The sequence below is a fragment of the Pavona decussata genome, unplaced genomic scaffold (assembly GCF_977016875.1).
Source record: "Pavona decussata unplaced genomic scaffold, jaPavDecu1.1 SCAFFOLD_32, whole genome shotgun sequence".
NCBI lineage: Eukaryota > Metazoa > Cnidaria > Anthozoa > Scleractinia > Agariciidae > Pavona > Pavona decussata.
The window spans coordinates 2,641,814-2,668,685 of record NW_028145455.1 but is presented as its reverse complement, the minus strand read 5'-3'; the positions used below and the strand labels follow the sequence as shown (position 1 = coordinate 2,668,685).

Below are 26,872 nucleotides of genomic sequence, written 5' to 3'. Positions count from 1 at the left end.
TATAACAACTTTGAAACACCTTTGACGCGCGTCAAAGGTGAGATCAAATGTACGACGGCTTTGCTATACATTTGATACAAATCAAAGGCGATGTCAAAGGCGCTCCAATAACTTTGACTCCACCTTTGACACGTATCAAAGATGAAGTCAAATATATGACGGCTTTACATATACCTTTGAAAGGCGAGGTTCAAAGTATAACAACTTTGAAACACCTTTGAAGCGAGTCAAAGATGAGGTTTAATGTACGCCGGTTTTGCATGTAAAGACTCATATACCTTTGATTCTTGTCAAAGCTGCGGTCGAAGACGCCAATGACGTTCCTTACATATATTTAAATGTTCGCTAATAATAAGAAATCAAACACAAGGCAGTTATCAAATAATTGTTTGGGAAAGGAACTTTATTCTATATTATTTATGATGTATCCGCACTTGCCTTGGCATGTTTCCCAGCAAAAAGCAAAGAAAATAGAAAATACTTTGCCAGCAAATAGTTGCCACTACAGTTGACACCGCTGGTAAGAACTCTTTTACTATAATGTTCATTAGCCGGCTTGATGCAACTATTGTTTTGTGTCTACAATGTTATGTTTCATATATCTCATACCTTTAAGACCTAGACGTTTCCTTTGCTTAATTAATCATCTCTGTTAATACACGCTTTCTTTGTGCTATAAACGGCATCATTACCCAATACCCCCTATTCTGTTTATTTTTATAAAATAGCCAGGGTCAAGCTGAGTTCTGTCTAACTCCACAATGCACGAAGCATACGTATGGTGCGTGCATTATAATTTGTACATATGCACGGAGCACACGTCAGATTTTTTGCCTGTGAAAAATCTGAGAAATTCAGAGACAGAATGCGCTGTCATTCCAGCGATTCGCAAAGAACAGTCTGTTGTACTGATGTTTCCAGACTTTTAATTAACTTCAACTTTTCTCTCAACACCTTAAAACTTAAACTTGACTTGGAATTAACTTCTTGAACTTGCTTACGACGTGACGAAAAACTAAAACAGTTTTACTTTTTACTTGATTGCGCTGTCGCGTGCCCTATCGTGATCGTGTCGTGATCGGCAAGAGCGCGCGCTATTAAATTACGCGTTATCTCGCGTAAGGAGAAACTTGATGTTGATTCATTAAAATTCGCACTTGTCTGAGGAGTTCCGATTGTTTATATTTAATAAAAGAAACAAAAAACTTGTTCCTCGTGCATTGTTAGTTATATAAGCACTTGGGAATTTTTAAGAACACTCGAGAAGTGCCTTAAAAGTTCCCGCGTGCTTATATAACTCAACAATGCACTCGGCGCGTTTTTTATTTCTTTAAATAAATGCTATTCGGGAGACATTATAAGTTATTGTCACCCGATCACGTTTGTTAAGTCACATTTTGTGTTACGTAAGCAATCCCATTTATACCGTGCGCACCCTGTTGAGCACTCTAAACTGTATTAAACTGTAAGTATATTTACCCACAGATTAGAATTATTCCTCCTCGCATTTTGAGACTAATCTTCATGTTCGCAAGAAATAGAAAACGATAAACAAAACAAATGGTATTAGCAGCAACACGCAAAATAGCAATTGCTGTTACCACACTGCAGTTTCAGTGTGTTACAAACCTACGCACTCGGGAAGTCAACTTCTCCGTCATCACATTCAACTGACTAAGGATAAGCAAGCTGATTTCACCGATTTATTGTTTGATGCAGACTGCATAAGAGGAAAATTCTTCATCTCTGCGACTTTAATCTTAGTCTCCTTCGCAGCCGCTCCGGTCCGAGCGGCTGCGAAGGGGACTACATTAATCTTAGCTGGCAAGGGAATTTCTAAACAGTAAGCTTTATGTGCATCGGCAATTTGGATAAGCTCCCCCGATCGAGACTCCACAATGAAACACAAAAGTAGGTAGGCGCCCCAACCTATTTAAAGCAACAATTTAACCCCACTTATAAATAACTGAATCGACTTCGGAGTAAGAGACAACACCATGCGCGGTAGCAAGAACTGGTGGTGCGCGCAGACTCTCGTATTTCCCTACTAACTCCGAAAAAGTGTCCTCCAAGGTAGGAAGGAAATACGAAAATCTGCACGCAGGCTAAGGACCTCTTCATACGATCCCGGTTGACCGGGCTGGCCCGCTTACCGAGATCTCGCCTCACTCCTATTTCCTTTGCAAAAGCTTTGATGTGTTCATATGAGAAGGCGGGCCCGGTTACCGAGATCTCGGTTTCTGCGGGCTGGAAATTTTCTCATATTATAGTTTAGAGGTTTGTAGAACTGATAAAAATGAAAATTCGCCCGGGCTTGTTCGCTTGAATGACCGCGTCACTACTTTTCATCTCGGTAACCGGGATAAAAATTCCCATTTCAGCCATATGAACAGATTCGAAACTGATCGCAAAATTCATCCCGCTAACAAAGCCATCCTGGTACGTAACCGGAATCATATGAAGAGGTGTAAATTAAAAAATATAGACAAAACGCCAAGTAACGTTTTATGTGATCGGTGTTTCTCATGTGTCCGTGGCGCGTGTTCTCTTTAAGTCCTCCTCAGCATCTGGAAAGGAACACAAGTTACACTGAATCACTATTAAGCACAAATAACTCATCAGTATGGTTAACAGACGAGAATTCTTTGCCGGATCCAAAATTATATAAACGCAAGGTTGAATTGTTTATTTCTACCGATCCTCGTGTATGGCTCAGAGATCTGCGGAGTTTATTGGGAAAAAGATAGTTGAACGAACACGTGTTTATTTCTGTAAACTTTATTGGGAGCCAACGAGCAATTCCCAAATGCAACATGTAGAAATGAACTCGGCTTATTATCATTAAAGGGAAACATTGACATAAATATCATTACATTTTTGTTACAACTGGAAAGCTTAACAGGAGATAACATCGAAAAGCAATGACTCTAACCGTCCAAAGGGCCAAATGCAAAGAGTAAAATTGTATAGTAAACATTAACAAGTGTATTAATAAAAATTCAACTAATCACCAACTTAACGCGTACTCTACGTAAACTTAGTTTACGCGTACTCTACGTCAACTTTACTCGTACAGGGCTCAAAATAAATTTTTACTGTTAAAACAGTTTTTACTGTCGTCTTATTCAGGCGTTACGGCAACGCTACCCAACTTTACTCCCCCTTAACATGAATTATAACATAGCGCGCGTGCATCCTAACCTAATTCCTATTGGCGCCATCATGGTACATTTCTCAACATACGCACGGCCGTGCATCCATCCGATGACGTGTGCAAGTCATGTGAAGGAAGCATGCGCGCGCTATGTTATAAAAAAACTTTTTACAGAGAGACAACACCATAAAAAACGTATATTTATAAGAGCTTGTCGAAGTTAATGAAACGTTAAGATTAAACCGATATGAGAAACCACTTTCACCTTTTTTTCAGAGAAGTTTGTAATTAATCAGGAACAAAACCTGTTTTCCAGGAATCGCTTACTTTATTTTCACTATGTTATAAAAGAATTGGTTCATGCTTTTAGCTGTGCGTATATCGAGTTGTAGATGCACTTAGGAAGTTTGGAGAGCACTCAAGAAGCTAGAGTTGCTCTCGGCTACGCCTCGAGCAACTCTTACGCTTCTCTCGTGCTCTCCAAACTTCCCGCGTGCATCCATAACTCGATATACGCACGCTAAGCATGAACCAATTCTTAATTGTACACCAACTTTACGATAACTCTACGCTAGTTTTATGAGACCTCTAAACCAACTTTGCGCGAACTATACGTTCACTTAACGTGAACTCTGCAACAATTTTTCGTAAACTCTACACTAACTTTACCCGAATTCTACGCGAACTTTAGACCAACTTTTCGCGAACTCTACGCCAACTTTTCGCCGCGAACTCTATGCTTACTTTAATTCAGTTTACGCGGACTCTCTACCAACTTTTCACGAACTTTACTCTAACTTTACACGAAATCTACACTAACTTCTCGCGAACTCTGCGCTAACTTTTCACGAACTCTACACTAACTTAACACGAACTCTACACCAACTTTTCGCGAAATCTAAACAATCGCGACCTAATTGCATTAATCGCCGGTTGGCGTCCGAATGAAAAAGAATATGACTGCAGAGACGTATCATATTGTAACAATTGCATTTAACATTTGGTTGTTATTGTTTATTCAGTTAGTACGTGACCGGTCAACATGACCCGCAATGGAAGATTTTGTCCGGTCAAGTCGCAATTTCTACCGTACATTGCCCGTTGATCGGCCGTTATTTTAAGCCATGCGCGTATTCTACGTCAATTTTACACGAACTCTACATCAACTTAACTCGAACTCTACGTCAACTGTACGCGTACTCAGTCCCTACATCAGCTAAATTTGACTACGCGAATGCCACCTTTCTTGGCAGAGGGCAGACCACCATAACATTTTCCCCTTTAACCTTGTCAAACGCAGGTACAAATTTAGAAACAATACGCTGTACTGGAATGAACGAAGCTGGTCCCAGTTGCTCAAAGAGATCTTTGCAGCAGACTTGTACGGGTTTGCCAAAATAAGACCTTTCTGGATGATTTTGATACCATAACACGTAAGCTAACAAAAAGGGCTTGTATTCTCCGGCAACACAAACATTCTGACGCATGTAGAACTGCACGGCACCCGCTCTTGGCTCCACCCCAGTTGTGTCAACACGCCCACTTGTAGAAACCCACGAAGCTAAAACATACGAAGAACGTACAGATCTGGACGTAGAGGAAGCATATCGCTCACCGCCTACTTCTATACCAGAGAACCGTTCAAAATTCCCCACAACACTTTCCTCCTGTACCCCTGGACATAGCTGCTTGTACATGTCTCGAAGGTAGACGACTTCATGGTCTTGTAAGCAGTCGAACATTGATGGTGGGAGACAGCGGTACGCAGAAACTTCATTCCAGAGGTGTGTAGGTTGAGCAGGACCATGGCAAAGCGCGGCAAGAGCACGAAAGGAATGGACAGGTTCAAGCTCAGTTTCACCCAGTGTCCCTGTCTGTCCCACAGGTCTGATCAGGGGCTCAAACTCAGCGCGGAAAGAACTTGGGAGGGTTATTCCGTGCACAGATTGATCGCGGAGAAACTTCCGCATCAACTGAAGTTCAATAGAACGATTGTTGGTGTGGAAGCCTCCCATGATACCGTTATACCTTTCAAAAGAAAACAACCAAAACGCATAAACAGGACCAAAATCCAAAATACATTCAGCGAGGTGAGTATGCATGTGCATGTTTGGAGTAACGAGCTCGGTACCATAGAGCCTCTGGAATTCTACACAAAATGTTTGCAAAAGGGATCCTCCTCTGATGGCTTCCGCGACCGTAATACAAGGACTACAGAGTAACTGACACGCAATCACAAACGCTCTCCACACTTCTAGATCATCGTCAGGCAGCTCCCCTTTGAGAGTGTAAATTGACATGAGCAGTGTCCACGTTTTCCACTGGTCCGCAGTGAACCCACCAAAGCTGATCGCGATCTTGTTTGGCAGCCGACCAAGCCCAGATGGAAATTGGACGTCATCGACCTTCTGCTGGATAAGCTTTAATTGCGCATCCGTGATGATTCTATGTTTCTCATTGAGCCAAACATTCTGCATGACATGTTTTGCACTCCCCAAGAACATATTGTGCATCGGATCGACAATCGTAAATCGAACACAGTCAAAATAAGGCAGACGCAAGAGCTCAGTATAACGTGTTCCGTATTTACTTTCTGCATCGTGTTTGTCTTTCATAGTTGTTTGATTTTGTGTTTCCTGGGCTTCTCTTCGGTGTTCTTCGTTTGTTCGTTTCTCACACGGATCAAAACCGGAGTAATCCCTCTTCTCACCAAAGGTCCCTTCGAACACTTTCTTGCATTTGCTGCATCCCCTTCTCGCTGCAAAGCTCAGAAATCCACTCACCTGTTTATTTGAAAGAATAATTATTATGCACAAAGTGTCTACGTTATTCACTCGTGTCTGTTTGTGCTTGCGCTTCATTCTCACTCCCAGAACCAGTTGTAATGACAGTTGTGAATTCAAAACAAATTGTAACCGGAAATTAACTGTTACCGTATACGTTCAGAGGTAAAAAATGTTTTTTTTTCATAAGGGACCGGCAATCAGTATTAGGGGGTGGGGGGCTGGCAGCTGGAAAAACGGAGACCCGAATTCGCCGAATTTTTTCCCATCCCCACTATTTTGCCCTATCCCCAGAACAAAAGCTAACTCTGAATGTGTGAATTTTCCCACTTAGTAATAAGCTTCTGATTAAACGTATAAATACCTTTCTAGCAGCCGGTAGATCCGAGGCAACACACAGAAGAACACCGCGCACAATTTCGTCTCCAACGTGCCAACCTTCCCACAACACGAGCAGTTCGTCCACCAAGGGCGCTAGGTAAGTGTTAATAGAGATAGATGGCTCGTGGGGTCCTGGGATAACACCAACCAGTATGACATTCTCAAATTTAAACCGTTCATTTCTAGGCAGGTTCATGACTACGAGATAAATCACTCCAACACTATATCTGGAAAGCTTGAACGGCTGAAACCAGTCCACATTGAGCATTAACCCGAGAGATCTGTTCCCAGCAAGAAATGGTTCTCCGCCTACAAACAAAAATTCCCGCCACACCCTTCCATCAAACACATCTGTGAGTAGTTCAGAGGCAGTATCTCGGCCCATCTTCCACAAGTTGCATTTCAACCAAAAATCCTCCCGAGTCATAAATGCCTTTAAAGTGTCTAAGACACTCATGTAACTGTAGACTTTGTGCGGGTACAGTTTAGTGGTGCCATCTTTAAGCTGAACCTCCTTCAAAAGATATCCGCCATTCATTTCACCGCAGGTTGCCCGGAATCGCATCTGTTTGTGGTTGGGGAACGGGCGATGACAGCAACGTTTCGGGATTCTCCGACTTCCAAGTGTGTAGAAACAGTCGGAGAAGGGATACAAGGAATGGCAGTTCGGGCACACAACGTACTTAGTGAATCTGTCACAGCCTATTCCTAATGTCTTTCGAAGAAGATAAACCGAGGTCGGCATCAAAAGAACAACACCTCCAAACCAAGGAGCGTAACGCTGACAAACGGTAAAAAGAATGTTAAAAAACTGAAGCATAGTTTCTAGAGCGTTATCCGATATTTGGAATAGCGCAGTCCAAAACATCAGAAATAAACAAATCCACTTTACCAAAGAGAGCTGTTTTGCATACGTTTCTGTTCTCACTTCTACTTCAGCGTCAACAGAGAGCGATGGCGATCGTCCAGCCTCTAAGTTATCTTCGTCGAAATCAATCAATACGTCCTCGATTGCATCCTCCCAGAATTCCATACCTCCTCTTACTCTTTCAAGGTAGACCTCCATGTATTCTTCGTCGTCGACGTCTTCTGCCTCATCTGCGTATTCTGGAGATAATTCGTCGTACTTGTCATATTCCATTGCCGAGGATTCTTCATCGGATGAATAACGTTCGCCTACATCCCACGATCCCGTTTCTTCGTTGTAGTAATCACGTTTGTGTCTCCGATAAGTTCTCGGTGCGACAAACTCGCCACAATGAGGACAAAAACTACCGTTACCTTCCATTTTTAATTAGTACTAGCACAAGCGAGCACAAGTTCCCGAGCCAACTGTCGAATAACCAATTTGAAAATCAAAAAGCTCGCCTTAGTCCTCCAAAACGACCCTCCTTCCCAAGTATGGGCATATTCCTTATATGGAACAGACTGCTAAAAGCGCGGGAAATAGATGGCTTCGGGAAGCTCGTTGAGTGTTTTTCAACAGAGCTAGCTGAGTTTTTTCAACACCGAGATTGCTCGGCTTTTTTAACAATGAGAGGTTTAAACCATCCCGTTTAATCGCCATATCATGTCAGAGCATCGATCTCGAAGACCAGATATACAAGGGGCAAGGACCCTTTGTCATCCTTTACGAACGGCAGCTGCCCCCGCAGCTGCCACGAATGTCACAAGGACAAGCCGAACAGAATCGGCGCGGCCATCACCAGAGGCAGTTCCAGCTCCGCTTACGACCAATGCCGAGATAGCCGATATGCTAAACGACATTAAAACTCAAAATCAGAAAATCCTCGACCAATTGGACCAGGGAGGAACTGAAAAGAGGGCAAAACTAGTGCCGAAAAAAACTGAGGTAAGATAATAATTTACGACATGGAAAGAGCAGTAAACTAAACTTACGCCACTGTGACGCGGCTCAGTAGATAAAATGTCACCTTCTATCACGATACCTATTATGATATATTATATTATATTTCCTTACAAGAAAGAAATGGTCATTATCTCTCAGTGAACAACAGTTAAAATCCAACTGACAAAGTTGCTCAAACGATTCACAAGCTCAGTCATATCGTAAAAGCTACAGCTTTGTGATTTAGCAGTACTGTCGGAGCGTTTTAGATTACTGAGAAAAAATATTTATATGAGTAATAATAACGTTGACATTCTTGTTTCTGTTAGCTGGAAATTCTGTGATGATAAAGGATTATCAATAAGAAAGGTGTTCAGGAAACGCGTTAAACAATTTTCATAATTTCACGATTTCAAGTGAAGCGATCGTGTTGTGATAAGAATGAATATTCCCGCCATTTTGAATCTATCCCATAATGCAGTGTATACGTTTTAACACAACACCGTACGTAGATGAGAAGTACGGGTACATATAAATGCTAAATTAATATGCTCAGTCGAGGAACAATTAAGGTCAAAACGTAAAACCAGACAATGTGTTTACGAAAATATTCAAAGCAAATGAATAGCAGAATCTTGAAAGTTCATAACATACATATAGTTATGGTCAAACTGTTACGATCGACTAGCTGGCCGGTTCATTAAAGGCACTTTACATATATATATATATATTTATTAAAAACTGAATCATTGTATAATGCAATTCGAGGGATTTGATTGGCTTAGCGGCCATGGTATATGAGCAATTATACCATGGCCGAGAGATAGCGACCATTAAATTGTCTGCTGGTTATTCTTACACAGCGAAATCAGTAAGATCTAGCAATATTTCTTGATTGTTTTTAATAAAACAATTATTCCACTTGCGCTTGTTGGATATGAGATGATTATAGCCAACTCGGCGCTACGCGCCTCGTTGGCTATCTATCATCTCATATCCAACGCGCGCTCGTGGAATAATTGTTAAATATACAGCTATTTCAATCGACGTTGTCGGTTCAAAGCAAAAAGCTAAAAGACAAGACCGAAGTTTACGTGGGATTTTTATGAATAAATTCATCAAAATCAGTTATGCCTGGAGAAAACAATAGGTTGTAATTAGCAGTACAATGACCTGCTTATTCATAAAAAATAATCCCACAAAACATTGCGGTCTTGTCTTTTAGCTTGATTTTAATCCGACAACATTAATTGAAATAGCTGTATATATATGTATATATATGGAAATCCAAAGGTAGAGTAAATAAATTGCCACAATTGCTGAGTCTAGATCTGATCCATTTGCATGTAAATTAATTGCATTGCTGAAGGAAATTATACAATTGCATAATTTAGGAAATAAAACCAGATGGGTGTTACATATTCACCAGTTAACATCAGTACTAATTTCAAGTGATTATGTTTTATGCGCTCTCTGACTGGCTAGTCAACTTCAGGATAAACTGTGGCATTGACATCCGAGCTAAAACAGCAAAGCCGAGTGAACATCTCATACACTCACACCAAGGTTCAGTCTATTGTGCACCCCCTACCCATCTTTCGACGTCCATCTTTCGACTTGCTGTCCGAAATGAACCAATCACAATGGATGGAGACCGGTGCTTGTTTCATGTCACCTTTATGGAAATGAGCCACAAGTTCAAAAGGTCATGCTTGTGGACTGTGATCGGTGGCTTTCGATCCTTCTTGTTTGTTTAGCACGTCGAAAGATAGGCGCTGTGCACACATAACACTGAACACGGCTGTCAATTGCCACAAATAATTATTACTGTGTCGACAGTGTACTTGATTTTCACTTTTGAGATATATGATTATTCATGTACCTTAAGTGTCAAAGAAAAGTAGCATTTAATATATTTTTTGCATTATGTTCATCACAGAGTCTAGTGAATCTAGTTTTTTTGGCATGGTTGCTAAGCTAAGCCAGATTTATGCAGGGTAAAAGTGTTTTGTTTTTCATATGTTTAGATCAATTTTTTGCAAATTCTTGTATCCACGGATGAAAATTATTCTAAAACAATTAAACTCGCCTCAGACTCAATATATATTGTTGAATATTTACCTCGACTTCGTCTCGGTAAACGTTTACTAATATTTATTTCACCTTCGATTCGGGGAATAATTGCTATGTATTTAAACCTTATTTCTCATGAGTTTGAACTTAATACTGCCCTCAAAAAAATGCTGCCTTTGAATAAATGCCACATAGAAAACAAGTCAAGTAAATACGTTTACCTTGCAAATTCAAATCTCTGTAAATATATCTACCACAACTCACCATAAATTTAGTGAATAAAAGTGTTTATTTCACCCATTTTGAAATCACTGGTGATCCTTGCAATCTGATTGGCTCTCAACAGTGCGATTTATTCCCAAATTGCACCAATTTTTTGCTCTAAATCGCATACTTTCTTTAGCCCATCAAATTGGAAATGAAGTAACAAAAATAGAATATTAAAATTGACAGTAAAACTCTGTGATTTCAAAATAGGTATAATAAAGTGGTAATTGATGAGCAATTTTGGTCTGAAATCATACTTGTGATTTCAAATCAAATTTGCGCTGCGCACTCGTTCGATTTTGAAATCATGCATATGACTTCAGACCAAATCGCACTCCACTCAGTTTAATTACCATTACTAATTACTCTACTGATCTAGTGATATGTATTAAAATCACTGACATCATGACTTACCTTGTTGGATTTTTTTTGTTCAATTTTTAACAGAGAGCACTCCACCACATTGTTACTGGCCTTGAAACGCCATGGAACTTTGGGTAGGTATAATGTCACGTTCCTGTTTGGCATGAGAAACAAATGTGTTAATTGATAACATAAACATCATGTATTATCTGTAAAGCCATCAATTACATTAAGGTGATTCCTCAGTATTGTGCATCCTTACTGTGCATAATTACTTGTGTTATGAATATGCATTGAAAGCATGACAGTTTTCCCTACAAGGTTACGCTTTGCAGAGAAATAAAAGGTAATTTCTCCTAAACAAGTACGGTGACCTATCCTTATTCTTCAATTCATCACGTCTCTTTTGTCAACTTTTATTTCTGAGGAATCACCTTAATGGTGCTATGAATGAATTTTAAAAAAATTAATTGTACTTTCTTGCTGTTTAAACAAAAAAATTTTTCCTACAGAATGTCCTATTCGTCAATGGAAAACACAGCGGTCACCAGAGAAATATTTAAACGGTTTAGGGCCATAGATAAACATACAACGGGGTACATACTGACAAGTAAGTAGTGACTTTATGTCATACAGTGTATATATGCACTCATGATCATATATGTTTCCTGGTTGTTCAACAAAACAGCCAGGGGCCGTAGTTAACCTTTGAGCCATTAAGCCCGGGGTTAACAGAAATGTCCAATTGGATCAGTACATGTGAGACAAGACCCTGTACTTTTGGATTGGAAAGAAAACACCCACTCAACATAAAATATGGATAAACATTTCCATGGTTCTGGTACAGAGAAAGCAAATACAGTGATCCAAAAAAAGCTTTGCAGTAGATTTTTACGCAAAATCTCAGTTTTCATCCAGCCATTATATATCTTTCCGGTGATTTTATTGATTTCAAACAAAAAAAATGGAAGTTAAAATTCAGGACAACGTCCCCTGCAAATCGCCGAAAACGCACTTACACAGCTACAATTCCCAGGCTTAATGGCTCAAAATGGCTGGCTACACCCCTGTCGGCCCCTCTATATAGCTACATATCATTGGCTTGCTTAACAATATGACGCCTATAAGCCTGAGAACATTATATCATGTAAATATTAATATATATCACCTTTAAACCACAGTACATGTACAGTAATACACTGAGTATGTAGTACTCATATATATATGTTAGCATCAATCCACTTTTAGAAAAGTTTTCAATGCCTTTATTTTTGCAAATTTGGAAATCTGGAGTTTTACTGCAAATTACTGTCCAAAACTGAACTGGGTGATAATTTTCATTTGAGCAGGAAATAATAACAGCCAAAACATTGATCACTGTACTGAATGGCAGCCCTAAATGCCCGGGTTATATAAGGCTAATTTAAATGCTTATCAAAAAACTGAATTCAATCATCTTTATAATATTCTTATTTCAGAAGCGACGAAAACATATTTCAGAACTAAAGTAAGGGAACATAAGAGAAAACAAAGTGGGATTCAAAAGCAAACACTCTTGCGGCAACGAAGGTTGCAAAGACGAAATGAGGTGGGTAATATATAATTTTATGTGTATTTCCTTGCATAATTTATACATTATAATAGCTAATTAAAACCTGCCAAGAGTTGAATAATTAAGTGATTTTTATATGCATACAGCATATATATAAGTTTTCTCAATTTCTCTCATTCCACCTATATTTATAAACGTTTATAATTAGTCAAAAGTAATATCTCCAGATATTAAAGTCACTGCCTAATCTCTGTGATAGGGTACAGAATTGTGTCCATGCAAGTTTACAATTTAATTTTTTCTGTTTAGAATTTATCTTGTTTTATTTTGACCCAGCATGTGCATCTCTTGTGAACTAGAAGAGCTGTAGGCAGGGGGGTGAGGGGGGGGGGGGGATTCCCATACATTCTCTTAAACGAAACCATAAACGATGCTCAGCAATCATGGCAATCTTCTCACTGATCAGCCGAATAGTGCATGTACGTGGACATTGCAGAATCCAATGGAAAACATCTGGGAAATCAATGTTGCTTGGTGGACCGAAGACAAGATTAAGATTTATTATGTTTACAATTATAATTATGTCTCTGTTCTGGCATTTTCATCTTCTATTGGATCTGAAGAAAACAACAGGACGCGGATCGAACAGCGGAGCCAATTTAACGCAGGTTATCAACACAAGTTTTATTTTCTCAAATCCTCTGAAGTTGATTTGTTTTAATGATCGAGCTGGGATTGGGTTCAAGATACTGAGCTTTAAAATGATCACGTGTGAAGTACAGTACTGAGGGGGGCGTAAAGGGGACCTGAAAACCGCAAAACCGCGCAGCAAAACGTAAAAAAACCGCAATACCGCTTTGAAATTTACCAAAATACCGAAACCGTAGTTACAAATGTGGAACATGCCATCATCAAGACTTTAGGTTCGGCATTCCGATCCGTTAGAAATGTGACCTTATGTATTCTGATGAGCGTGTTCGTCGATGTTAATCAACGTAAGATCATCACACTGGTAACATAATATATACTGTACTGTTTCGAAGACTGTTCATTCAGCAAAAAAAAAAAGAGCCGCATACACGCAATCACGTGAAAGATTGATTATTGAAAAATTCCATCAAATGTATTAATATCCGTTGCTCTGATTTAACGACCAATGGCTCCTTTCTTGGACTAACACACAAAAATCCATAAAATCAATGAATTTTTACTCTTGACAAGTTACTCTCGACTCTCGACAAGGTCTCGACATATCAGTCTCGACTCTCGACATGTTAGAGATGGACTATTAATTTTTATTTTTGAGGGGGGGGGGGTGAGGTTGAGCAATTTTGTCTTGTTAAGATTTTTTTTCTCACCTTTGTGCTGTGAAAGAATTTTTTTTAGCATCTTAGGGTTGTGCGTGAATTTTTTTTCGATCGGTTTTCAATCTTCGTTTTACCAAAAATGAGCATTTTATGAGGTATGCCTTATACAGGTATGGAACAGAAATTGACTTTCTCTCCAGGCTGATATAAGCTGCATTTAGTCTATTCAGTGTTACACGTTGGGTTACAAAAATAAATGAGAAATTCTATTCAGCTGAATTTTAAACCTTTTATAAATGCCTTGATGTTTTTATCCAATGCCAAGAAATCAGAATTGAATATCTTATCTAAAAACACAAATGTGAGTTATTTTTCTAATGACGTGTTTTAAAGAAAACACCTAGCCATTTACTTCCCATCCTCTTACAGTAACAAAGCCTTGACATAAATGCAGCTTGACAGCATAAAGTCATGTGGTGTAGATTTGCACCCCCCCCCCCCCCCCAGTCTTAATGTGGCCGAATACAGTTTTTTAGTGTACAGGTGTTAGAAGACATTATTTGGAAACTATGTAATTCTGGATGCCCAAAATTGGTATGGTGTAAGACCAACTAAGAAAGGATGTATTTTCGTACGTCTTGTTGAGCTAAGTACCGTTTCGATGGCAACGCAGCGAACTATTAAACGTCCATAAATAGTAGGTTTCCTTTATTTTTAGAAAATGCATGCACTCATTGGATTTTTTCCATTTTTTGTATCCAGAAAAACTCACAAAACACTGACACAGTTGCACTATTTTCATGTAATTTTGACAGAGAGATCTCCTGCAAATATTGATTTTGCATTTCAATGTTTTGTGAAGATACCCTCTGTTAGATTAAGGTTTCTCTTTGTAGGCGAGTTACGCTTTTAGGGCACTATTTTCACGCTAAATTTCAGGGAATTGTAATGAGCGGTTCCTTAGAAAACAGTTCATTTCCCACAAAAACAACCAATCGCAATTTCTTGGTCAAATGCACATGCGTGGTTTAATTTGGGTTTCATGGCAAAGATGAAAAGCATGCGAAAGGTCTTGGTGAATTTTTTTTTTTTGCTCGGAAAGAAAAGAAAAAGAGTCCAGAAACGAGAAACTTAGTTATTTAGGATCAAAACTTAACTTTATTATCCATTTCATGTGAAATTGAGGGATCACTTTATCAACCGCCGTATTTGCGTATCACAACCCTTAAGCACACGCTTTTATTGTGTAAGTGATGCTATTAAAATAGCATCACTTACACAATCTGTAAAGCACGCGCAAACTGTGTTGAGCCACCTTAAACCGCTTTTTGGCTGGTACGTGGCAGAAGCAGAAGCAGGGGCAGAAACATAGCTTATAGTGGGCACTATCAGACACTATTTGGTTGTTTTCGTTTGTTTCAATTTTGTCATTTATAGCTGTATACATTCAAGACTGTGAACATTTTATAATTTAATTAATAGATACAGGACGGTAGGCAGGTTTTCTGCGGGAGGGTGCGGTCCAACTAGGAGACGGACCAAACAAGAGCCGGAAGCGCGAGCCTCTAGGGGAGTTGGGGGCATGCTCCCCCGGGAAATTTTGAAAATTAGGCCGGTTGTCTGAGATTGCATTTCGTGCGTTTTGAAGGCAGTATGATATGAAAACAGGCAGCCAAAAGCGAACTTAAAAACGTGGATATTACTCAAACTTTTGAACTTCAAGATGGATTTTGTTTGGTGTAGAGACTACTTTAAGTATGTATTTTACAGTTTTAGAGAATAATGTCACTATTTAAAAAGAACAAAAATAGAAATAAAGTTGAAAATCCGTATTTTTCCCTGGGTTTGCTGCAGTGACGATCATCATGATCTTTCAGTAGTGTGCCAAGCTCAAGCCTCCTTACTTTAGGTACTTCTTGGCAAACATATCAATGTCTGTTTGATAAACTTGGATGTTTGACGTCAATTGAAAACATGTTTTGTGCGCCAGTGCATTTACGGGTAGATGCAAATATGGATGGCATATATTTTCTTTGCTTAGTTATTTCATTTTTACAACTACACTAACAGTGAATCAGAAGGGAAGTATACTATCTATATTTTTTATCAATTCAGTTTTTTTTTTTAATCTATGGTCAACAAAAAAGTGGACCTCCGCAGCCTGAGGGGGAGTGCAGGCGCACCCATCGCATCCCCCTTCCCTACGGGCCTGAGATATCAGATATGTTGAAGATAGTTGAAGATAGTTGAAAATTGTATTTTGATACAAGAGATGGAAAGTGATATTTTATGACATGAATTTTATATTATACCAGATTCAGTGAAAAGGTTCAAATTTATGTTTTAATAAAAGAGATAGATTGAAATGATGTATTTATGATGTTTATGATATGAAACACAGAGGAAAATTATTATACGAATAATTACACAGTATTTTTGTCTGTTGAAATTAAATTATGACAAAAATTACAGTTTAGTTTTTTAGTTGGTCTAACAGGATCCTAAGAGTAGTAAGGCTTGCTCAATTTTTTCTTCCTTTGGCCAACTGTGCATGATTTTTTTTCTCTACTTTTGCCGTGCAGGAATTTTTTTTGGTAATTGTCCCTCAAAAATAAAATGGCCCATCCCATATTCTCGACTCTTGACGGTCCTCGACCGAACCGACATATCATTGGATAAAATGGTTAATCATATCAAGTATTAACTGGAAAAGGCTGAAACAATAAACCGCAAGGCTTGCTTGCACAATAATGGTCCCTGATTGTGCAATCTGATCATGATGAGCTGTACTTGTTGTACCTTGTAAAACGTAAACAAAACAACTGGGAACGAGAGGATCCGAGTGAAAACGAAACATCGCAGAGGTCCGCAGACACTTTTTTTTTACCGATTTGCCTGGCCTAAAATTTATAAAAACCGCATACCGCTTAGTCTTTAATAAAACCGCAGTACCGCAGGTCAAAATAAAAATTTCTGCAAAACCGCATCACCGCAAACCCCCCCCCCCCCCCCTTCAGTACTAGTAGAACCATTCCAGTGAAAAGTGCATTTTATTCCGAAGGAAATAAATCGATATATTGAATTCATTTTGGCCGCAAATCTGTTGCATGTGAGGCACTGCAGTACTAGTGGCTGACAGTTATTTGTGGAGCAGAAGCAATGGATCCTGACAATCTCAATTAACTGGAAGCAAACTGGTGCCAAAGACGAGCTTGCATGGGGGAAGGTGTCAGGAAATTGGGGGGTGCAACCAACCCTGGGTGCGTCAACCACCCACCCGGCACCCTCACACTGATAGGCTCAGTGGTGATACTTAATTACATATACTAACCAAACAGGGACGAGCAAGGAGTTAACAAGTATGCAGTACACAAGCAATTAGCCTGCATGGCAGGCTCTAGAAAGGGAAAGGGAGAGGGGAAATTGGGTGCGCGCCCAATTTTCCCCTCTCCCTTCCCCATTCTAGTGCCTGCCACGCAGGCTAGCAAGCAATGTACCGCTAGCAAAAACAGTTGCCAGTACACAAACAATGTAAGCAAGCTTAAGCAATACGATCTAACCCGGCCCACCCCTAATGTCATAGGGAAACCACTGTAGCAATTTGTCTTGGTGTTAACTTAGCCTCAATTGCATTTATCCACATACATGTATAATCTGAAATGAAATTCATCTCAAACCTGTGAAAATAATTCTTATGGTCATATGTGGCAAGCGATCGATCGCAACTCGTGTCGGCTATCCCGAATTCAAACATGCACAGACATCCCCACTGTTTCTTATCATGTTGCATAGTCGGAGAAAGCATCAATCATTCATCGGCCCAAGCACCATTGCTATCCCCGAACATTACATGTTTAATAAATATCTACAAAATGTTTCCAGTCTGAATTTGCAAAACATTTACCATGGAAACTTTGAACAAGATGCTTCGGCCGAACATCTTTGGTTTGGAAACGCCATTTCTTGATTTCAATCTCTAGTCTGCTCCCAGGGGGTACTCTGGTATAAACGTGACGGGGGTCAGATGTAGTTAATTAACACGCAGTAATGCGGGATGAACTGAACTTTTGCTCTTGTTGTCTAGATGCGACTTTTATGAAAAGTGAAGGGGGTGCTCGACATATCTTTTAGGGGTACAAAATGCGGTTTTTTCCACAGTTTTCATTGATGATGTGTTGTCATGTTGAGGAGTGCTCTAAGGCTTTCAATTCCATAGCATTGGGTTGTTCCAGAAAAAATCCACACCTCCCCGACAGATGGGATTCTGTAAATTCTCGCAGGAGGGGGGGGGGGGGGGGAGTCAAAGACTCTGGAAATCCAGGCGGGAGGGGGGGTTGAACTTAAGAAAGTTTTCTGCAGGGGTCATTTCAACCGATAGTTCATGCAATTCGAACGTTTAGTTCGGTGACACTTCAGCGCTCTCAGACCCTGAAAATAGTGGAAATGTTTCGTTCACATATTTCTCACCTAAAATAAATGATAATCTAAGTTCCTTTGCAGGTCCTTTTATAGCAGAAAATGCGAACAACAAGGTACTAAAGAACGAGCTGTCGCAACATTGTTGCAACGAAGAGTTTGAAACGCCTGACACATTTCTACTCGTACCAGACCCAGCGCACCACCGTTGTGTAATTTCACGTTAGCCCCGTTGAAATCGCGGTCGTTTGGTCCACCATTGCACTTTTAGCATAGATTCCACTGCGTCAGGCAGAAGAATTTTTTACTTGTGCAAGCAAGGATGCAGAGCTATTAGCTGACGAAGATAATTCCAAAGAATTTTGGTCCAAAAAACATTCCCTCTTCGTCGAAAATACTCGAGACGAACTTGTAGCCATCTGTACCTCGAAAAAACTTTTGGAAACGTAAGTTATTGCGAAAGCAACAAAAGGAGGAAGTTCTTGGACGGGTTCCTTCAACATTTACAGTGGTAACCTCTCTGAAGTCCCATCGTCCGTAGCCCAGTTAAACAAGCAGCCAATGCATTTTCTGCGTGCAGTTTTAAGATTCCATGGGTATTGTCCATACACAAAGGATGAACTCGTTCGCTTTTTTGCATTGTTGCTCCTTTCTTTTTTTAGTTCCACGCGATAGAGTTTTTAATATTAGCCGAAGCTTTAGAAATTAAAAAAGAACATCTTCTAGACGTGATTGTGCATATTTTCTATTAAAAATAAATTAAATTTAAACCTAATATTTTTTTTCTGGAAATCCAGGCGGGAGGGGGGGGGGTCTTTTGTTTTGGAAATCCAGACAGGAGGGGGGTCTTGTGCTTCAGGAAATCCTAGTGAGAGGGGGGGGGGGTTAAAAAACGACCCCATCCGCCCTGGGGGGTGTGGATTTTTTCTGGAATAAACCATTTTTGGTTTGCACGTTACGTCACAGCCGCCATGTTGGGGGTCACTTTGCATAAGAAACAAAAGGTTTCTACTTAGCTTCTTTTGTTTGCTCCACCAACTTATGCAAATTGACTCCAACAAGGCCGCCAAGCCTTTGTCTTTGTTTGCCTTTGCACGTGGTTGCAAACTAGCGAAGCCCGTGAATGTGGAAAGTTTCAAAATATGTGATTATTTCCTTAGGTACCTTTTGTTAAAATCGGCTACATATAGAAACAAAAGAATCCTTTCTAAATAAGCGGCCGAGTATTCTACAGTTTAGCCCAAAACTATACAAATGGCAAATAGAAATCACTTGGATACAAATCAACAAATGATGGCAGGCGGGAAATCGCGTCTTCAATTAATCAGTGTCAAGAGTCAGGGTGCAAGAATGAAATGGGCACTCCCAAATCAATGCCAAATATTTGAAGCCACTACAGATAAAATCATACTTAGAACTATTAAAACAGTGAAGTGATAACTCACCCATCCTTCGTAATCCTATGATCCTGCTTTCGAATTCTGTGATTGCGTCACCTCGTGGGATAAATCAAAACAGTCCAGCAACAATAAATACAAAACTTGTTCCGCCGACGTCAAATCAAGGATTAAAACGACTCCTTCCCCCATTACATACAAGCACAAGCCGTTACCGAGTTGAAAAGGAATTTGTGTGCTCTCACACCAGTCACAACAGACACATCCTCGGCAAAACGACGCGCGGTTTTGGTCGGACGGCCGACGGTGCAGCGCAGACAGAAATTCGTCATCAGTCATCAACTCGGGGTGATTTTCGCGGGAATATTGCAGTTCTTGCAATTTTTTTAACTGTATTGTCTGTGTGCTAACTCATCAGAGAATATATCCTTCTCTTTTGGAACTTACGCAACAATTGCAAGCCAGCAAGCAAAAGCATTGTTTCGAACATCGACTGTCGCTACCAATGGTGTTGTGATGCCTGTATGTTGCTAAACCGGAAACGGAAACAAAGAGCATGACAAAGAGAAAATTTGGATTGGACTAACAAGAACGGGAAACGTGGAACGTAGAATAATTTTTTATAATTTTTATAAATCGCCTGTTACATTATAACACTTTTGTTCTAAAAAAGAGCGAGGCTGCGTTCAAATCAAAATTACACCTAGCAGTAATCCCAGATTCAGATAACGTGCGTTCGAAAATTCAAAATATCTGGACGGGAAAACTTCATGATGTCCCTCTCAAATTAGTCTAATACACGTGAAAATGTGCGCATGATTTTTAATTAACCCAAAGAACAAATCTCTGCTTGGTCTGTAATATTTGAATAGGGCCCACCGTTTGGTAGCATGTGCTATTCAGGGTAAAATTACTCAGATATTAATGTTATATTCCCCTTTATCTTACAGAAAACTGCACAAAGGGCAAAGGCTCTAAAAGGTAGTACCACGTTCAGCGAAGAAGACAAGTTGAAATATTCTGAAATAATGTTGACATCATATGTGTCCTCAGACGAATCAACAAGCGAATCAGAACAGGAGCCTGAAGATGGAGATAATGAGGATGTGGAAGGTGAACGAAAAAAAAAGAAAGTATTAAAAACCAAAAAAATTAACATGGAGATCTCAGGAACTAGACGATTTAATGAAGCAGTTAGATCGCAAAATTCAACGAAGGAGGTCCCAGAGGGCTACAGAGATGATGGCCAAGAGGAAAGAGGCAGCAGTGGCCTCAGCTCGTCTGGCGCCACCAAACGCCCCAGCATTTGCCATTCGGCACTAGATGAACTGGGGATAGTTGGTGGTCAAAACGTCGTTCCTTGTTATCGTTTTTACTCACTATAATTTGAAAACAGCGGGAAAATAGTGCCAAATGGCAAATGCTGCTGTCTCTTTCCTTTTGGTCATCTTCTCTATTCACTATTAATTGTTTTAGGCCCGGCTTACCACCGTTTGCGTCGTTAGGCGACCATTCAACTCAAAACTCCCAAGTCAACTTTTCCAAAAAATTCCTTCAATCAAGCATTAATCAAGCTGGCTTCGATAACAACAACCGCATGTACATTTACAAAAACAATATACGATAAATGGAGTTGTTGTTAGTGTCAGGAGCGAAATTCCAAGCCAGCTGAATGCTTGATTGACGGAAATTGAACTGGGGAGTTTTGAGTTGAATGGTCGCGCAACGATGCAAGCGGTGGTAAACGCCGAATCTAACTTAGGAATTAAATCCATGTGAAGGTTGGAGTTTTATTTGTTTACCAGGGCGTCGCCAGGATTTTTCAAAAGGGGGTCACACTGAGTCACACCCAGAGTACTTACCAGATTGTCATGTCGAAACCCACACTGTATTTTACTAAAATTATTTCACAAGGGGGGGGGGAGGGGGTCACGGGCACCCCAGGACCCCCCCAGCTGCGCCCCCTGGTTGCTGTAAATTTAAGTGCGACTTCATGCAGATCTGGTTTAAAAGTCGCATTTCACATGTTCGGGATTTAATACACATTTGATTACTATGAAGGTGGCTCGATCGGATTTTTCCGGGACGATACCTTTCAAATTTGAGAAACTAGTGTACGAAAAGAAACAACTCAAAGAGAAATTGCACTGTTTCTACGATTATCGGTTAGGTTGGATCACGATCATTTTGCCGTTAAAATTACGATGGACACGATTTTGTCATGGACAACTCTACTCGTTTCTAATGGTAATGATATCAAGAGCCGTGCGTCACCTGTTGGAAAAAAAACGCCAAAATCGGCCACTTTCTGTCGATCTTCGAACATCAATCGTTGATGAAATACTCAGAAATGGAGGAGATATAACAATGAATTTCTTCGGTTCGAAATCGGCGACAACAAAGTTCGCAAGTTTCGACTTATCGGATGTTTCAGTCATATATATCTAGTCATTGCACTGGTTCGCTGTACAGATCAGTTACGGAATAAATACATTTTTTTTCTGGAAAATCTTTTGAGAAAACGACCCAGAGCTCAGAAAATAATTTGTTTTGGTGAAACAGCCCGTGATCGCTCCGCTAAATCGAAACTTGCGAACTACCTGCGAAGTTCGCGAAGTTCTCAACGGGAACAAATTTGACAACCGGAACTCCGCAATCTGTCTGGCCAAAGTAATATGAAATTCACTATAATATCTCCTCCATTTCTGATCATTATTTCATCGACGATTGATGTTCGAAGATCGACAGACTGTGGCCTGTTTTGGCGGGTTTTTTTTTTTCAACAGGCCTGACTCACGGTTCTTCATATCGTTACCATTGGAAACGAGCAAAGTTATCTATGACAACATCGTAGTTTTAATGGAATTGTTAATGCCATATGATAGGTCTTATCACGGTTTTCGAAGCCATTTTGACCGATGAGGGTAAAAGACGGCATGAGTTTGCGGAATGGCATGTGGCATGACCTGCGACATGGCATAATTATGCGAAATACGATGCTCGCGGAATGACTCAACTGAAATAAATTAACTGAAGAGTGCGTCAGTTTTTGGCGCCAATTTTAAGAGCATTAGGTTTTTCGATTTTGCGGAAAATGTAACAGATCGGTTGCTTAGAAAATACACGCCTGTAGCTGGAATTGAACATGTCTGATCGGTGCCGGGTAATAGGAAGAAGTGATCGAGGGAGAAGAAAACGGTGAATACTGTTTAATGTTCTCACATTCAAGGAAATATGAGTACTATTCTCGGACACTTTTTGCAATTTTCTAGTATATATATAGTTCCTGCCCTTCCTTTAATACTTAAGCGCAAGTGGAATAATTGTTTTATTAAAAACAATCAGGAAATATTGCTAGATCTTACTGATTTCGCTGTGCAAGAACAACCGGAAGACAACTTAATGGTCGCCATTTCTCGGTCATGGTATAATGGCTCTTATTAAAGAATGAATCATTGTATAATGCAATTTAAGCAATTTGATTGGCTTAGCGGCTATTGGTATATGAGCTATTATACCATGCCCGAGAAATAGAGACCATGAAATTGTCTTCTAATTGTTTTTCCAAAGCGAAATCTGCAAACTCTAGCAATATGCCTCGATTGCTTTTAATAAAAAAAATATACAATGGCCGCTAAGCCAATCAAATCCTTCGAATTGCATTATACAATGATTCAGTTTGTGATAATTTATATTATAATGAGGGAAACATACTTGATTTCCGAGGGGGGAAGCAAATTGACATCGACAGATTTTAACTAGTTTCTTGAATATTAACGAAGTTTGCCAAAGACAAATTGTATACCTTCAGCATTTTAGCAATACATGAACACATTTTTTATTCAAAAAACATTATTTTACTGCCACCCTGACTGCCACTTACCGATGTCGCCGATGTTATGTTGACGCAAAGCGGCGAAAAGGTCAACCACGTGCGAAGTAAAGGTCATGTGTCTGCGTCATGCTTCGGGGTTGTTTATTTCAAGGTTGACGCTTTTCGAAAAGAATACAATAATGTCAATTTCATGGGAAATGATCTTGAAAGATGATTGTATGACGCTAGCGTAAGTTAAGTTGAAAAATTCAAAATGTATCCTAGGCCTGCATTTGGCGAAGAGGCGGTATTGATATCAGTCTGCATTTTTAATACCCAGCCTGCCGTCTGCAGTCTGCAATTTATACCTAGTCTGCAATTTATACCTAGTCTGCATTTTATACTCAGTCTGCAGTCTGCAATCTGCAGTCTGCAGTCTGCATTCTATACTGACCGTTCGTTAAATCAAGTTTCCACTGTATGTGGGTCGTGAGTAAAAATACCCCGCTGCCCTCCCCCGGCGCAGGTTAGTTCAATGAAACTTACAGCTTACAACTTGACCTGCCGGACCTACCCACCGAGAGCGCTTTCTTCGCCCTCCGTTTCAAATCCCAAATATTTATAGCAATTTTTGAATTTAATTTTTGAACTTTCCATACATTTCCCCTGTATTTTTTCCCGCGAACTTTTTTTAGTAGCAATTCACGGCTTTTTCGCTATACAAACAAATGTGTGGAAAGTTGAAAACACGACTGGACGCTTTCTGGCACAGCTACAACCCTCCAACTTCTTTTCTTAAAATCCTTTTCAGAGTGCCAAAAGATTCCAATTCATGAATTTTTCAGAAGCGATGTTTTATGAAAATTATGTGACACCGGATTTCTATGGAAACACTGTTATTTCAAGCCTGTTTGCCTACTCGTCAAAATGGCGTCGGAAACCGTGATAAGGCCTATTATCCGCCATGTTTGAAATAGCTAGCGAGGGAAAAGACCTCGTACCGAAACTCAGTCAACTCACTCCGACTCTATAGATCCTTCGTACAAATCAAATGTTGAATTTAATTTGGTTCGGCCCAAACAGATATTAAAATCGGCACATGTGACTAAGTGAGAAGTTAAACGGGCCTTACTAGTTATCAAAGTTGACATTACATACTTTCTTTGCAAGTTCAGTTTATAGCCGAAACTAGTGATATCTTATTTACTGATCATGAACTGAATGAATAAGAGATCTTCTTTTAACAAAGTACCATTTAGGGGGATAATTTTAAAAAGGTATTTGTAAACTTCACGGTAAAAATAAGAAACTTGAAACACAAAGTACTACGTCATCATGCATAAGAGGCATTTTGCAGATTATTGGCAACCTGGAAAGCCTTGTATCAGTGACAAACGACGGATGGCGAACGAAAATGTTGCGCAGTGGTATACGCGTATCAGGAAGTTTTTTGTTCACTATCCTTTGCGTTGTTTGTCCTTTTTATTATTTAGGACAGTATACAGATCCGAAATGTTGCGTATTTTAACAAGGTTTGGCCATGTACCCTATGACGGATACTTTGTCTATTGTCATCTACTTTACACGTCAGTGACATGATATTCCAAGTGCTTTGTTAGCTTTTGCTCATGGCTGGGCACAGTCGCGCACTGTGTTCATGAGTCATGGGTAAACATTTGGTTTCGAGGTCATTATTGGAGTCTGAATCATTTGAACATTAGCAGAAAAATGACATTGCCAAGTCTAGTTTCTCAAAACTTGTTTCTACACCATACTGACGAGCAGGAAAAACAACGGCAAAAAAGTTGTATATGATTGCCTTTGGACTTCTGATTTCAGCTCTATCGTGCCACTGTTGTGTACAGGTCCCTAAGCAGTTTGCTTTTAGTCGTTCTGTAGTAGTAGTCGTAATAGTCACTGGTGGCGGTTGTGGTGATTGTAACGATAATAGTGATTGTAGAGTGTAGAACACTACATGTTGAGGCCCCGGGGGGACTCCCATATAAAAGTGACAGGGATGCTCGTCGGAAATTTTGAAAAGAACCCCTGAGAGGTACCAAGATCCTGTTTTGTGGGCGTGGCTCCAAATTTTTAGTATCACCCCTAAGGGGTACTAATTCCAGCATACTGTCAAATAGTTCCTGTCATATTTTTCGGCTCAATACCCTAAAAGGTACCGCGAAAGCTCCCGCTGTGGACCTTTTGAGGAGGCTGAACAGCATAAGAGGAACCAAAACAGCATTTTTAACCCATAAAAATACGGCGAGCACCCTCGTCACTTTTATATGGGAGTCCCCCGGGGGGGGGGGGGGGTTGTGCCGGCTCTAATCTGCCACAATTTAAGCCTTGTAGAACAGACCGGCCTCCCATGAAAACGTGTGTCGTCCGGGATTACTTACTGACTTACTGACTGACTGACTGACTGACTGACTGATTGACCTACTGACTGACTGACTGACTTGGGCTTTTCGTGCCATACGGAACATAAAATAATTCCATTCTTAAGGCCTGATTATACAGAGCGCGAACGCCCCCTGTGCTATATTTTTCCACGAATTTAGTCGTAATAAATGTAGTGTTTGTCAACAAAGAACATTTCAGTTCTGCCCAACATGTAGGCAACCGGTGCTCTTTTGCCACACGTATTGCTGCGTTTTCAAAGGCCAATGAAAATCAGTGAGGTTTTTGCGAGCCTCGTGGCTCCACTGTCGGGGGCGAGCTATAGAAAAACAACTGAAGCCGCACTGATTGGTTGACAATAAATAGTTCGTGTGACCATCGCACAAAAATTCGCTCTGAAGGGAATCCCCGTGACTTTTGGCACGAACCAGTTTCCTGCTGCGCTCGTGGTCGCCTCCGTTATAAACATTTTCATACAAATTGCTTAAAGCAATCCAATACGAACGCCGCGTTCGCGTTCCTGGTATATAAACAGGCCTTATAATTAGATATTGACGCTTTGTTCTTGGTATATCTGATATAGCCCATTTATTGTTTCTTTGCTTCAGATGATATTTATTGCAACATTCGCTAACGTTTGACCCATTTAATGACTTCATTAATTAGTTATGTAAATTATCTTTGATTACGATTTTCATGTGATGGGTCAATTTTAAAATGCCCATTTCTACAATTATCATTAAAAATTGGGACATATATCCCAGTTGCCAATATTGATGTACATTATTTTGAGGAGCAGTCTTAATATCATTTTATTTCTAATATGCAGATTCAGATGCAATTAAAGAACAATTTGAATGATCTCTTTGACTGGTATAAGTGATTTTCTTTAGTAAACTTTTAATGCGAGTCAAAGGTAAATTTGACTACACCTTTGATACAACTTTGATGCGAGTCAAAGGTAAATTTGACTACACCTTTGATAAACCTTTGATGCGAGTCAAAGGTAAATTTGACAACACCTTTGATAAACCTTTGATGCGAGTCAAAGGTAAATTTGACTACACCTTTGATAAACCTTTGATGCGAGTCAAAGGTAAAAATGATTACACCTTT

General features: G+C 39.9%; 1 protein-coding gene and 1 long non-coding RNA gene across 3 annotated transcripts; one reads left to right on the top strand and one right to left on the bottom strand.

Annotated features, from left to right (window-relative positions):
- Positions 1 to 316: 316 nt before the first annotated feature.
- Positions 317 to 20,474, bottom strand: LOC146484640 (uncharacterized). Of its 2 annotated transcripts, none has more exons than XR_014863608.1 (4): positions 19,758 to 20,474; positions 19,591 to 19,641; positions 10,922 to 11,024; positions 317 to 2,567 (listed from the first exon to the last, which is right to left on the bottom strand). It is a non-coding gene; the product is annotated as an uncharacterized LOC146484640 (long non-coding RNA). The 2 variants fall into 2 exon arrangements; XR_014863609.1 differs by having other exon boundaries at positions 318 to 1,759; positions 1,811 to 2,567; positions 19,591 to 20,437.
- On the top strand, positions 7,882 to 26,619 carry LOC146484639 (uncharacterized). Its single transcript, XM_085104732.1, has 5 exons — positions 7,882 to 8,170; positions 10,955 to 11,004; positions 11,383 to 11,480; positions 12,349 to 12,458; positions 20,493 to 26,619. The coding sequence occupies exons 1-5, from the start codon at positions 7,889 to 7,891 to the stop codon at positions 20,925 to 20,927; spliced, it is 975 nt and encodes a 324-aa protein (XP_084960858.1). The 5' UTR covers positions 7,882 to 7,888; the 3' UTR covers positions 20,928 to 26,619.
- The last annotated feature ends 253 nt before the right edge of the window (positions 26,620 to 26,872 follow it).

What these genes read in the sequence shown, in the direction of transcription:
- LOC146484639 (XM_085104732.1), top strand. Translation starts at nt 7,889, where the DNA reads ATGTCAGAGCATCGATCTCGAAGACCAGATATACAAGGGGCAAGGACC. An exon ending in GAAACGCCATGGAACTTTGG is followed by an intron (nt 11,005 to 11,382) that starts GTAGGTATAATG and finishes TTTTTCCTACAG; the next exon opens with AATGTCCTATTCGTCAATGG. An exon ending in GGTTGCAAAGACGAAATGAG is followed by an intron (nt 12,459 to 20,492) that starts GTGGGTAATATA and finishes TTTATCTTACAG; the next exon opens with AAAACTGCACAAAGGGCAAA.